The 16,039-nt window shown below is 35.6% G+C and overlaps 1 protein-coding gene across 2 annotated transcripts in view; it reads left to right on the top strand.

Annotated features, from left to right (window-relative positions):
* Window positions 1-16,039, top strand: part of LOC115217235 (leucine-rich repeats and immunoglobulin-like domains protein 3) — a 130,451-nt gene that overhangs the window by 25,263 nt on the left and 89,149 nt on the right. For both annotated transcript variants that reach the window (XM_029786877.2, XM_029786876.2), the window contains exons 4-5: window positions 2,652-2,723; window positions 10,288-10,359. In XM_029786877.2, the coding sequence (XP_029642737.1) occupies window positions 2,652-2,723; window positions 10,288-10,359 (144 nt within the window). The remainder of the gene's footprint in view (window positions 1-2,651; window positions 2,724-10,287; window positions 10,360-16,039) is intronic.

Here is a 16,039-nt window from a genome sequence, read left to right as displayed (position 1 = left end):
ATGCCACTCTCTATGTACCCATCCACCTTATGTGCCTACAATTCCTAGGATGGTTTTAAGGGTAGAGTTCTCAGGAACCTCCTCCACAGGGTCCTATCAGAAGTAGACACTTCACTTCACATTGCTCCAGCTGGCAAAAATGAGTATCTGTATTTCAAAGGGACTGCCTTGTCACATTCTGTAATTGTTGAATCTCCCTGAAAACTACATACAATGTATGCTTGTCTATAGAGTGCTCAGCCGCTTGCACGTTAATTTCAGGCTGTTCCATTGATCAGGTAAACAGGAGCCCTTGTCATCATGACCAATAGAGTGCTAGCTGTCATTACACTTTTTGGCTAGATTTCCAAGCATGACCAAGTGAGATTATAAATATTATCCAACCATCTTGTTCTTGGTCTACTCCTATATCTCCTGCTAGTTGGCTCAGCTTGAAGAATCCATCTTTCAGCATTCTATTAGTACCAGAGTGATGACCTCTCTAAGCATCCACAGTTAAGTACCCATTAACAATAAAGAACAAGCTAACTGAACCTGATTTCAACTGCAGGGTTTTTTTTTATATCGGAGGACCTTCTAGACTTTTCCCATCAAAGAATACCCATAAGTCAATTTTGATTATGTTGTTTTCTTCTCCAAGCAGTTTTACGGCTTGTCCAAACACAAACCTGGACATTTTCACACCTTCTCCATGATGATGATCATCATCATTATCATCATTTAACATTAATGCTCTGTGCTAGCATGGATTGGACAGTTTGACAGGATCCGATGTGTCCAAGGCAAGCTGGCAGAATAGTTAGCATGCCAGGCGAAATGCTTAGCGGTATTTCGTCTGCCGTTAGGTTCTGAGTTCAAATTCCGCCAAGGTCGACTTTGCCTTTCATCCTTTCGGGGTCGATTAAATAAGTACCAGTTAACACACTGGGGTCGATGTAATTGACTTAATCCCTTTGTCTGTCCTTGTTTGTCTCCTCTATGTTTAGCCCCTTGTGGGCAATAAAGAAATAAGAATCCGATGTGTCCAAGGACTGCATAGTGCTCTAGTACTATGGTTCCCAACTAGGATTCATATGGCCCTTGGGGGTCTAAGATTTTTTTGTTAAAGTTTATGAACAATAAATTGCTTATACTTCTCCAATATACCAAATATTTTAACAATTTCTTTTAAATACAATTCCTAATAATATTTAATAATATAATAAGATTCTTTAACCATTGAATGGTTATGAGGCAGCAGGAAGTGCATCCAGCCATAGTAAATTCTGCCCAGACTATGCAAGCATGGAAAAAAGAACATTGAAAACGAAGAATGAAATGAAAAAAGAGAAAAACCAGTACTCTCTCTCTCTCTCTCTCTCTCTATCTCTATCTCTCTATCTCTCTCTATATATATATATCTCTCTCTCTATCTCTCTCTCTCTCTCTCTCTCTCTCTCTCTCTGAGACTTACTCACACACACACACACACCTTACATTCTTCATTCTGCTTGTTGAAAGATCATTTCCAAGTAGAATACCTGTATAGATAAAATGTAGAGACACAGATGTGGCTATGTGGTAAAAAGTTTGCTTCTCAACCACTTAGTTCTAAGTTCAGTCCCACTGCATGGCACCTTGGGCAAGTGTCTTCTGCTATAGCCTCAGGCCAATCAAAGCCTAACGAGTGCATTTGGTAGGCAGAAACTGAAAAAAAGCTCATTGTATACACACTTGCACACACACACAAACATATCGTAGGATTGTAAGGTTGTGAGTTCAGTTCACGTCAGCATGTTGTGTTCTTGAGCAAGACACTTTTTTTCACATTGCTCCAGTGCATTCAGTCGGCGAAAATGAGTAGTACCTGTATTTCAAGGGGCCAGCCTTGTCATGCTCTGTGCACCTGCATGTTAATCTCACTAGCAAGCTGTTCCTTTTATCAGATCAACTGGAACAGTCATAAGCGAGGGAGTGCCAATTTTATATATATATATACATATATATCATCATCATCGTTTAACGTCCGCTTTCCATGCTAGCATGGGTTGGACAATATATACATATATATATATATATATATATAATGTAGGATAAAATTTCTTTCGAAAAATTTTTTTTTCCCCAAAAAATTTTTACCAATGGCCAGCATATTAAAAAATATCTTTAAAGGTTAAAATTATAAACAATTCATAAATAAGGGCAAACGTTTGCCCTTATTTATGAATTGTATATATATATATATATATATATACACATACATACATATATATATATACACATATATACATACATATATATATGTGTGTGTGTGTGTGTATCTTTGTGTCTGTGTTTGTTCCCCACCACCACTTGGTAACTGGCGTTGATGTGTTTACATTCCTGTAACTTAGCAGTTTAGCAAAAGAGACCTATAGAATAAGTATTTGGCAGTGCTCCAGCATGGCTGCAGTCTAATGATTGAAACAAGTAAAAGATAAAATTGACAAACCAAAAGGAATCCTTCAAGATGTTTGAGGAAATCACCAATATCTTTACTTTTTGTTATTTTTCTTCTTTTTTATTATTTGACCACCAAAATAATTAACTTTCCAAAGCGATTTTAAATGTCTCTCTAAATCCATTGTATGATTCCATGTAATTTATGCTCGTCTTTCTCTTGTGTCTTCCAGAGATATTAGCAGCAATAAGATTACACATATTAATGAATCAGTGTTTAGCCACTTGCCTAACCTCAAAGAGCTGTAAGTATATTTTTTCATTTTTCATGTAATTTCATAATTTCAATCCCTTTCGTTTTGTTGCTTTGTTGCAGAATGTATTGTGACTGTTGTTGTATGCATGTGTCCCTGTGTTCATAAGCAGCTAAATTAGCCCTGTTTATAAAGGTACTATATAAAGTTATACATATTTATCATATCATACCTTGATACTGTAAGGACTGAGGTCCATTTGACAGGCTCCTAATCTTTAAAATACAGCTTTAACCCTTTCGTTACTGTATTTATTTTGAGATGCTCTGTGTTTCTTTCAAAGAATTTAGTAAAATAACTTAGTTATCATTCAGCTAGTGTTAGGAACATAAATTGTGACTAAGGTTTGGTGGCATATTTTGATGCAAAACTTATGAAAACAAGACATTTGTACTCAGAGCCGGAGCCGGTTTCAGCCAGGTTGGTAACGAAAGGGTTAATACTTATGGTATGCAAATTGGCAGCTCAAGTTTTCTTTAGTTATAGTAATTGTTGAGTATATAAACAAATTTGCTGCTTGTTTCTCTGGGATTGGTCAAATTGATGTAAATGCCTCGATGAGAATCCAATAAGATTCAAAAAGTGATCGCAGTTGTTCATTATTTTCCAATCTGCAGAGAAACAGCTAAATTAGCCCGGTTTATAAAGATACTATGCAGGTTATATATATATATATTCTATTGGTCTCTTTTGCTGAACCACTAGATCACGGGGATGTAAACAAACCAACACTGGTTTTTCAAGCAATGGGTGGGTGGTAGGTGACACATGCACACAAATATATATATATACACACACATACACAACAGGCTTCTGTACAGTTTCCATCCACCAAATTCTCTAACAAGTAGGTGCTAGATGGTATAACTTGTTCTGTTATCAGTCTCAATTGATTGGCCTTCTCTTTGAATTCTGCTACTCAAATTGGCATAAAAACTATTTTTGCAATAGACTTAGCAATTCTACTTACGCATGTATGCAAATACATGCATGTGTATGCATATGCACATGCATAAATGCAACCATTCTTTACAGAATTTTACATTTATTTGCACTCTCATACACACATTTGCATAAATCCATTCATACAGTATGAATACATGCACACACATTTTGCATATGCGCATATATACATGACGAAGGAATTTTGGCAAACAACCAACCAATTGATTGTCTAGCCAGTACATTAAACAAACAGTTGAGTAGTTGTTTAGATATTTAACCGATTGACTAACAGTAAAGAAGTGATATTGAACCAGTGCATGTGTTATTGGCATAATGACCCTCCCAAGACAACAGGATTTGTTTCAACACACGAATTCACATCAAGAATCTTGTAAATAGAAAATACAAAGTGGGTGTATGTATGTATATGTGTGTGTGTGTGTGTTTATTTTTTACTGACATTTTCTTGGTTAAAACTGGAAAATGATAATTCATAACTGATTTAACTAAGCTTATCATACATTTATTTGACATTTTTTCTTCACCAATGTATGTGCGTGCACACACACACACACACACACAGAGGACAAGCACAAGTATTATTGTTGTTGTAAAGTGAAGTAATAGATATTTAAACAAACACTTATTTTCCACTCTATCAGCTTTATTACCATACATTTCCATTGCCAGAGTTGCTGAATAAATAAAGCAAAACAGTGTTAACTCAACAATTATCTTGAGCTGTGTAGAAGTATTTAACCAATTGAAGTTAATTTCAGTGTCATTGATAACAGGGTTAATTATACTAAATGAAACAGAAACTAGAAATTAGCTAGTATTTATGGACGTAAAACACTTATTGTTCATTTTATACTATCAAATGGCGTAAATGAAAGCAAGTGAAGGATAGAGATTGGCAAGTTTATACATCCAAGATATACTCAGTGTTGTTTCATAGAATGAATCTTTAATGTTCTTTTTATACTTTACATTTAGTGTTCCTCTCCCTTGGTCCCTTAGAGTTCTTTGTCAAATACAACACTGTAATATTGTAGATTTGGCATTGTGTATTATACCCATTATTGGTACTGTTAAGCCCCATCTCAGCTTTGATCAAGCAGATTTGTGATCAAAAGTGCTCTAGTTGTAACTATCCGTATCTTAATTTTGTCATTTCAGACATAGCTTAGACTTTCAAATGCAACCATTGGTTTTTATGAGATTAGGGTGTGATTTGAGCATGACTTAGCCATATTTCTAGCTGGTCATGCAATCTTGTGGAAGCTCTTCAGTAGCTCAGCAAGAACCACTGCAACTTTTCTCTGCCATATTTTAATCCTAGCACCTGGCCATAAAATGCTGCCCCACCCTCTCAAATACAACCCTGCTTTGTCAAAGAAGCTTTTTCCTTTTCTTGTTCATTTTCTGTCTTGGAAGTTACTTGGTGACCTCACTAGTGCTGGTGACGTGTCAAAAACACCCAGGATACACTGTAAAATGTTCAAATAATGACAATAATAGTGAGTTGTGTGTACATACACTGATCTTAAACAGGTACTCAACAATTCCAAAACATAACACACTGCGGAATTCCACCGCAAAAATCCTTGTTACACATGTACAGCCTGCAACTAAAATCTTCAGAACACTATATAATTGATAGACCTTGTAACAGCAAATAATATTTCATGGTGACCACACATTCTTCACATAATCAAAACTACTTTACAAAACCCCCTCAAAGCCAGAATATAATATTTCAACCTTTAAAATGTGATCCAATATGAGACATGAGTGCACCCTACATACTTGTACTTGTTACACATTTTGGTTGAAAATCAGTGTTTTCCTGTATTTATTTTCCTCTCTATTGTTGAACACATATCATTTTGATTCACTTTCTGTTCACAACACACACACAAAGTTGAGAAACTGTTTTGTTTCCCAGGGAAGCCATACAGCTCACTGTTATTAATGGCTAGCGAGGTGTATGTGTGTGTTGACATGTTTGCATTTGTCAGCGCAATCATGTTATTATTGTAATTATTGTGTTATTATTTGTACTGTATATATATTATTGTATGTTGTTAGTGTAAGTTAATTGCTCTGTATTAATTACCATTATTGCTATTGTGGGTTTTAAGTTCCTTCAGCTTGCAGTGCAATTCACTTTCTATTATATTTGTTGAAAGTGACAATGAATTGTTTTTAAATGACCATCAACATCCCTTCAAGGCCGACAACATCCTACCCTATCCAATACCAGCTGCTCAATATTGAGTCAGCATCATTAGGGTGTCATCTGCTTTTAGCAGGTTCAATATCAAGGGTCTCCATTCAGCTCTTTTTCTCTGCCATTCTTACACAATCACTCTGTGGTAGTGTAGTCTAGTCCTTGATGTTATTCAAACCAGTCTGTCCTAGGTCTTCCTCTCAAGTATTTGCAATTTATCTTTACTTCTCATAATAGCCCTTTGTATACCTAGTGCTCTTACTCTGTGACCAAAGTATTTTAGCCTTTTTTTTTTTTTTTAATAGTTGAGAGTAGTGACCTTTTTCTGTTTGCAAGTTGTAGCACTTCATTAGTTTCATGTTTTGTCCAAAATATTCTTAACATTGTTCCATATGTTTGCATTTGTAAAACTTCTAGTTTGTCAGACAGTTTCTATCAGTGTCCTCTAGCATAAGATAGTACATCTAAGAAACACTTTTTTATTTCCAAAATACATCTCAAATAAATCACCCTGGGTTCAATATGTGAAGTCAGGCCTATATTACAAGCTTTAACCCTTTCGTTACTGTATTTATTTTGAGATGTTCTGTGTTTCTTTCAATTATTTCAAATATAACAAAGAATTTAGTAAAATAACTTAGTTATCATTAAGCTAGTGTTAGGAACGTAAATTGTGACTAAGGCTTGGTGGAATATTTTAATTTAGAGTTTATGAAAGCAAGACATTTTACCACAGTCAGAGCCGGTTTTGGCTGGGTTAGCAACAAAAGGGTTAATGTATTAAAAACTTATTTTTCTTGAATGTACACTGCTGAATCTTAGGGTGCATCTAATACACCCATGCATCTTTTATGCCATCAAATACAGAATATTTCCAAATTAAGAAAAAAAGCTCCAGTGCTTTGTCATGGTGCTTTTTTAAATGCGACAGTGCTGCAAGTTATTAATTCGTGATATCCCAGAATGCTTCAGCATTAGCAGAAGTACCAAAACCATTCTCTGAAATGCCAATAACTCCCGCATTCTCAGCTGTTATAGCTGTGGTGTCAGTGTTTAACAGCATTGTGATTGATGAAATTAGCCATAGCCAATTGATAAATGACTTTCTCATGATTCTTCTAACCTTCGCTAACCTATTGAAATCCATTTTAGGAAGTAGTTCTTAATTTTTATCTCGAACTTATGTAAATATCATATTCAGTAACTAATATGTTCAAAGTTTTGTTGTTGTTTTGTTGTTGTAACCAATTTTATGAATAATATCATTTGTATTTGTCTTCCCCCTCCCCTCCAATTAAACTAAATTATGAAACATTCACATCTCTCATGATTTATCTAATCTAATATAAAATGCTTCAGTTTTTCAACGTTACTTTTTTATTATTTTGTTTAAAGTATTATATAGTATGTCAATAAATTTTTATGGTATTTGGTTTGTGTTTGTATATTTCTTTTTTGTCTTTTCTGGTCACTAAATATTGAGATTTATGTGGATATCAGTATATTCTGCTGGTCTATTAATATCTTCATTCTCACTGTGTACGACTTGTTATCAGATGACTGTATGAAGCGCATTTACTCCAGTTGTTAATAGATGAGAATTTAGTATCATCACTAGACTCAGCTTGCAAGTGGTGGTCACCCACTGAAACTGAGCAGTTTTCTGTCTAATTTTCTGTGCAACTTTCATTATTTATATCCATTTAAATCTATTTAAAATAAGAATTTTTCTCCAAAAAGGATCATTTTTGAAAATCCTTTCATCATCACCATCATATAACATCCACTTTTCCATGCTTGCATGGGTCAGACAGAATTTTTTCAGACAGATTTTCTATGTTTGGTTGCCCTCCTTGACACCAGCCATCACCTGTTTTCAGACAGGTTTAATATTTTCTCATGGCTTGACATACTTTCCAAGGAAGATTGGAAATAACCTGACTCACATGATGATGATAATTGGTTACAGACATCAGGGGATGTCTTTACATAGGTACACACATGCATATGCACACATACACATATATATATATATATGATGGGATTCTTTCAGTTTCCATCAGCCAAATCCGCTCAAAACTTCAGTCTGCTATAACAGATGACACTTGCCTAAGGTGCATGCTGTGGGATTGAACTCAAGACCACAAGGTTGAGTTATAAATGGAAAAAGACAAAAGTTGCTGTTTAATTTTGTAGCTAATAATGGTTTCAAATTTTGGCACAGTGCCAGCAAATTCGGGGTTGGGGTTAAGTCAATTACATTGACACCAGTGCTCAACTGGTACTTATTTTATCAACCAGTAAAGGACAAAAGGCAAAGTCAACCTTGTCAGAATTTGAGCACAGATCATCAAGACAGATAAAATGCTGTTGAGCATTTTGCTCATCGTGCTAACAACTCTGCCAGCTCGCTACCTTAATCTTATAGTAAATAATGACCAGAAAGGTGGAGATCTTTCTAGAAATACATTTAATAAAAAAAGAAAGGGAGAAATGAAATTTAAAAAATTCAGGTATGTACGTGCAGGAATACCCCCATTTATTTAAGGAAATTGCTTCACAACCACAAGAGTTAAGTTTGTTAGATGGAAACTGTGCTGAAGATGATGTATGTCTTTATGCTTATTGGTGTTGTATAAAAACATACCGTAGCAATTTAATAAGTATAGATTGGTAGTGTAGTGAAGAAGCTTGCTTTGCAACCATGTGGTTTTGAGTTCAGTCTCACAGCTTAGCACCTTTGGCAAGTGTATTTTACTATAACCCCAGGTTGACCAATGCTTTGTGAGTGAATTGACAGATGGAAACTGGGTGGAAGCTTGTCACCCTACCATCACTACCACTTGTTTACATCCTTATAACTTAATGGTTCTGCAAACAAGACCAACAGAATATGTATTTGAGTGATTGAATTGGGGTCAGAGTGATAGACTAAAATCCCTTGAAACTGATGCTCCAGCATGGCCACAGTTCAATGGCTGAAACTAGTAAAAATATGAAAACATATTATATGCACTCCCTCCCACCAGTCACATTTGAAACTGCTCACATAGTTTTAACTTGGTTCCAATATCTCTGAAACTGATCTTGGCCTCCTCCATTACCATTTTAACTCTAATTAAATAGTTTGTAAATTTGACTTGACATGGCAAGAATCACGTGTCATTCCTTCGTGTCAGTTGTGAAATTCTACCCTAAGTTTTGACCATGGCTCTTGTATGATGATGATATAATACAGCAATGGATGTGGATCTAGGCAGAGGATAATTTGCATATATGAACATTCACCAATAAACCATATTGCCTCAATGAGTTTGTCACTAGATTTTGATTGGTTGTCATCTGGCTAAAGTTAGTTGATTTCTAATGAGATTTAGCCATGCTGGTTGTTCACTGTCTCATTGCCATGATCACCACCAGCATCAATTATTTATTTATTTAGAACGCAGTAATGATTTTATGAATTCTTTGTAGGCGCAGGAGTGGCTGTGTGGTAAGTAGCTTGCGAACCAACCACATGGTTGCGGGTTCAGTCCCACTGCGTGGCATCTTGGGCAAGTGTCTTCTGCTATAGCCCCGGGCCGACCAATGCCTTGTGAGTGGATTTGGTAGACGGAAACTGAAAGAAGCCTGTCGTATATATATATATATATATATGTGTGTGTGTGTGTTTGTCCCCCTAGCATTGCTTGACAACTGATGCTGGTGTGTTTACGTCCCCGTCAGCAGTTCGGCAAAAGAGACCGATAGAATAAGTACTGGGCTTACAAAGAATAAGTCCCGGGGTCGATTTGCCCAACTAAAGGCGGTGCTCCAGCATGGCCGCAGTCAAATGACTGAAACAAGTAAGAGTAAAGAGTAAAGAGAGAGAGTATATATCATCATCATCATCATCATCATTTTACATCCGTTGTCCATGCTGACATGGGTTGGACGGTTTGACCAGGACTGGTAAGCTGAGGGGCTGTACTAGACTCCAATCTGATTTGGCATTGTTTCTATGGCTGGATGTTATTGTTTTGAGTTATTCATGCATCATCTCATAGATTTCAGATTTCAATGATATAATTGTTTACTTTTAGAATGACATTGCAGGGTAATTGTGAGAGGCCTGATCTGATCAGTTTGAACACAAAACAGGTAGAATATTTGGGCCTGGTATGGCCAGTTTGAAAGCTTAAAAGGTTATGGGTTAATGAACTAAAAACCTTTTTTTTTCCCCCTGAACATGCACTACCGGAATTAAGGTGCATCTAATATACCCGTATGTTTTTCTTGGGGTGGGATTATGCCATTATGTATAGTATGTATTTAAATAAATTCTGCTACTTTCTTTTTTATATTTTAAATTCTACTCCTTTTGTTATTTCTTTGCAGGAAACTTAGTTACAATAACCTTGCTGAAATGCCATATTTTGGAAAGAATTATAGTCTTGAACAACTTCACTTGTGAGTAGACACCTTCTGACTTCTTTTTTTTTATTTTTGCTGTTCATTTTAATTTCAAATGCTGCATGTCATTTAGTTAATCCTGTTATCTTTATGACTAACTTGCAATAATCCCTATTGTTGTCTGTAAATGAATTGCTTATAACAGGATTTAATTGTATTTCATTCAAAACATGCCTTGTTGGTTGCTAAGCTTTCTTAGAAGTAAAATGCAGACAGACGTCCCTTCCCTCCCATAAAACTCCCTACTCAAGACATTTATAGAGATGGCTTGAGGAATAAAGAAGTTTGGGTTTGTTATCGTGGATTTTAGCTGCATGGATTAAGATTTGGTAAAAGCCACAAGTTTAAGACATGCAGCTGACCATAGATTTGTGACTACTCTAGTATTGATCCTATAAACACTTGTGGCTGTGTGGTAAGAAGTTCCTTCTCAACCACATGGTTCTGGGTTCAGTCCCACTGCATGGAACCTTGACCAAGTGTCTTCCACTAAAGCCTTTGGTTGACCAAAGCCTTGTGAGGGAATTTGGTAGAAACTTGTCTTATATGTATGTGTATGTTGTGTGTCCACAATTGCTTGACAAGTGGTGTTGGTATGTTTACAGCCCTGTAACTTAGTGGTTTAGCAAAAGAGACTGATAGAATATGCACCAGGCTTCAAGAAAAAATAATAAGTACCAGGGTCGATTCATTCAGCTAAAAAAAAATTCTTCAAGGTGTTGCTCCAGCATGGTCACAGTCTACTAACTGGAACCAGTAAATGGTAGAAGATAAAGATCGTTATATCAGTACTACTGCCTCTCTCCTATCACCTCTCTAATTACTCTTAATACCAGTATTATAAGCACTCTTATATCAGTATTATAACTATTATTAATACTATAACTATTTCTAAACATCATTGCTGTTACTACTCTGAGTAACAGTGCTATAATTAAAGTTTGAGACAGATGCCATGCATAACTAATGTTGGCAAGTAAGCCTTTCTCTCATCAATTTAAGCCTTCAGTCCATGTTAGCATTAATATCATAATTAGGATGGATAGATGGAGCTGACTGACCTTCGCAATTCTTTACATTTCTTCCTGTTCATGTCAAATGCATAATTACCAAATTTCTTAAACGGTTTCTGCATATAAAGCAATGATGGAGAGGTTAAAGATGAAATGAAGAGGGAAGGGCGTCCACCTGTCATGCAAGACTAGCAAGAGCAGTATGGACACACAATCGCAGATGTTATTCAGCTTGCTCGGATCGGAAATACAGTATTTAAATTTGTATAAGATAAACCCACTGGTGTTCGGTAGAGTAGCTTTTGGGTTGGAAGAGTTTTTGTTTTGTGTGGACAGAAATGTTAGGACTGGACGAATTAAAGAAGTAATCTCAAGCTGATCATGATACAAGATAAAGCTATGATTGAGGAATATGGTTTCATGAATGAACACAGAAACTGATGACTCTTTGAAAATGCATTATAATATAATAAATCTTGCCAGAGCAATCAATCTAGTGTAAGGGATTAGACATGATTGTAATTGTTTATATATACTTGTAATGAGAGAAGAGCTGAATTAAAGAGGAGGAGGGGGTCGAGGTCTGAAGTATGAGTCATTGATTTAGTAATGTATTATTAGAACTTTTTCTCTTGGCCTTTCACTTCCAAACCAGTAAATTAAAACATGAACCTCCAGTCTGATTTGATCTGTTTTTCTCTTATCTAATCTCAACCGATGTACTATTACTACTACTGCTGCTGGTGGTGATAATGATGGTAGTGGTGGTAGTAGTACTAGCACACTGCTATTTGGACTTGGACTCCTTCTTGTTACTGTTGTTTGGTCTTATTAGTAAACCTAAGAATGTTGATTTGATCATTTAGATGAAGATATGGCTTATCAACCTACATGTGTGTATTGCATATCTGTATATGTGTATATATTTTGTGTGTGTGTACTTTCCAGTTTTTACTGATAAACTCGATGGCAATGTTTATTCTCTGAAGATACTGCATAAATCTATGATGAATTCATTAAAACTTTAATACGTTTAAAACATTACTTATTTTCTACTTATCATCCATTTTGTGTGTGTGTTATGCAGTAATATAAACTTAATTCTGAAAGACCCTTAAAAATGATATTAATTTCTCATTTTCTGTTACCATATTTCTGTTAAACTACACTGCTTCCATTTTAATTTATTTAGAAAATAATAAGGAATTTAAATAAAATAACTTTGCCATTATTAAAATGGCATTTGAAACCGAGTAACATGAAATTTTAAAGGCAAATTTCAGTTTAAATAACATTAACTCTTTAGCATTCAGATTATTCTGTCAAACAAAATGCTGATTTATTCTCATTGTTTCGATATCATTATATATTATTTTGTAGCTCCAAGATTTCGATGAGGGTTATTGTTTATTCTTAGAATGACATTGTCGGTTAGGTGTGAGAGACCTGACCAGTTTGAGCATCAAGCAGGTAGAATATTTTGGGTTGATAGTGGCGATTTTAAAAGCTAAAGGATTTAACCCTTTTGTTACTGTGTTTATTATGAAATGCTCTGTTTCTTTCAATTACTTTAAATATTACAAAGAATTTAGTAAAATAACTTGGTTATCATTCAGCTAGTGTTAGGAACATAAATTGTGACTAAAGTTTGGTGGAAGATTTTAATTCAGAACTTATGGAAACAAGACATTTGTACTCAGAACCAGAGCCATTTTCAGCGGGGTTGGTAACGAAAGGGTTAAACAGGATGTTTGTATCATTGAATCAAAAGCAGTCTTAGGTTGGTATCAAAAGGATTAATGTCCTATTTCCTAATTGGGGGTCAGTCCTGAGTGTAAACTGACTCTTGTGTAGTTAATAGAATTGCAGGTGTGGGTGTGTGGTAAGAAGTTTGCTTCCCAAGCACATGTTTCCAGGTTCAGTCCCACTGGTCGACGCCTTGGGCAGACCAAAGCTTTGTGAGTAGATTTGGTAGACAGAAACTAAAAGAAGCTCAGTGTGTATGTATGTCTTTGTGTCTATTTGTCCCACATCACCATTTGAAAACTGGTATTGGTGTGTTTACATTAATATGACTTAGCAATTCAGCAAAAGATGCCGATAGAATAAGTACCAGGCATTAAAAAAATGTACCGGGGTCAATTTATTGGACTAAAGTTCTTTAACCTTCTAGCATTTTAACTGGCCATATCTGGTCCAGATATGTTAGCTGTTTTATGTTCTAACCAGCCAGATCCAGCCTATCACACTTATCCTTCAATGCTGTTTTAAACATATACAGTTATGTCATCAAAATTTCTAAGCTACAAAATAAATGCAAGATTAATGAAAAACAAACGTGAATGAAAAAGCATTGCACTTGACAGAGTAACTTGAATGCAAAAGGTTTAAGGTGATGCCCCAGCATGGCTGCAGTAAAAGATGTCAGCAAATCAGCTGAAACTGCTTTTTAACCCTTTAGCATTTAAACCGGTCATATCCGGCCAAAAATATTCTACCTGTTTTATGTTCAAACTGGCCAGATCTGGTCTCTCACACCAACCCTACAATATCGTTTTAAAAATTAACAGCTACCTCATCAAAATCTCATAGCTACAAGATAATGCCTGATTAGTTCAAAACAATGTGGATAAAAAAGGATTAATTTTGTCAGAATAATGGGAACACTAAAGGGTTAAAGATCATTTTCTAATATCAAACACTCTTGTTAATGTCCATGTTGTGTGATGGCCACAGTTGAAGGAAATCAGTCTTTTATTTAGTCAGCTGGCCCTGATTCCCTGGGGACAGTTTGAAAACTCAAAGGTTTCCAAGCCTTTTGTGAGGAATTCGACCACTCCCAACACCTGTCAATACTTCAAGCTTAGAGAAATATACAACACCCCCAGCTTTCTCTTTGTGTGTGTGTGTGTGTGTATAAATATATATGATTACTTTTTTTTTTATTTATTTACCAAACTTGAACTGTAAATAAGACCTGCAGAACTAATTTAAAATTCTTGAAAAATGCTGCTGGCAACTCTCATAAAAGAAACTTGAACTAAAAATAAGAAATTTAAACTAAAGACAAATGCTAAATTTCCTTTCAAATCAGCTTTTCTTTATCTTGTTTTCACTGAAAATAAGAATCTTCTGAAAAGTCTAAGGGGAAAAAAATAAATAAATAAACAGCCAGCTTGAGTTAGAAATGGGTGAAGGGATGGAACCTTTGTGTTTTTTTTTTTTTGAGGGGGGGTTGCTATTTTTTTCTTTTTTAAAGTTTTCCAACTGTTTTCTCAGACTCTATGTGTTTGTGTGTGTGTGTGCTTGCCATTAATCAGTGACCACCAACAGTAAGCAGTATCACATGTTGAAATGTTTGGCACAAAAATCAGCTCATTTGGGCAGCCCTACAGACTACTGTCTGATATTGCTTTGATCCCATCCACCTATACCTCTCCACTATCATCGCTATACCACACTACCTCCTTCCAAACAAACCTAACCGCCCTGATTCTCTCTGCTCCCTCCTCTTTCTCTCTCCATATGTGTAGTATTCACACACACACACACACAAAATATCTGTCACTACATCTTCATACCAGTTATTTATTCTTCCCTTTGTCTTTTGCTTGGATTGTTTGTTCCTTCCAACACAAGCTGCTAAACTTCTAACAACTTCCACACCATCTCACTCACAAAATACACAACTCAAAACTCCATGCACCCCCCTCTTTCTTTCTCTCTCTCAACTCTGCACACCCTCTTTTTTTCTCTTTCCTTTTTTTTTTTTTTTTTTTTCCATATTTTCTTAGAATTCCTTTTAAAAACCATTTTCTGTTTTCCTTATCTTAGCAGCTCTTATGTTCTTGCAAACTTTTGAAGTGGATTCTTGGTTTAACTACTCTCTGAAACAACAACAACAACAATAATAATAATAATAACAATAGGCAAAACTATTCCTTTGTACTTGTTGCTATTCTTTTGTTTCATATTTATGAGATAATTATTAACTGTTCTATGCTCTAAGTTTCACTTACATATTGTTTTACAAAACATTCTCATGCCAAAATTCTTTTAATTTAATTCTCATTAAAACTAATGGTTGATCACTTCAGTCATGTCTGTCCTGCTAGTCTTTTGGAGCTGTGGTTCTCAACCAGGGTCCACATAAGATTTTTGGGGCTCCGAGCAAGCAAAATAGTAAATTGGGTATCCACAGCCGTATTTTGGGGGTCCACAGAAAAATTTTGATTTGGCTGTATTTATTGCAAGAAGCAATAAACTGCTAAGTTGTTTGTCTAATATTTCAAAATGTTTAACAAGTTTCTGGCCATTGAAACATGTTCTCTCAGGGAGAATGCTACTCGCAATACCAGAGGGCGCACACTCTCCTACCCTGATGTAATCTCCAGGGATACAGGCATCTAGCAACAGGACCTCCGTAATGCCATGATGGACCGTGAAGTCTGGCGTAGCATGGTAAATTCCATTGTCTCGACCACGGTCGAACAATGATGATGATGATGCTATTGCAAATTTACACAAGAGAACATGTAAAATTCAAAATAGGAATTATGAAAGAAGTATCTATAATACTAGTTTTTAAACATTCTTTTCTACTCTCAGCACAAGGCCTGAAATTTTTGGGAGAGGAGGGCAGTCGATTAAATCGACTCCAATAT

Source organism: Octopus sinensis, linkage group LG11 (genome assembly GCF_006345805.1).
Source record: "Octopus sinensis linkage group LG11, ASM634580v1, whole genome shotgun sequence".
In the NCBI taxonomy this organism is placed as follows: Eukaryota; Metazoa; Mollusca; class Cephalopoda; order Octopoda; family Octopodidae; genus Octopus; species Octopus sinensis.
Note: the sequence above shows the minus strand (reverse complement) of the source record. Positions and strands in the feature narration are given on the sequence as shown.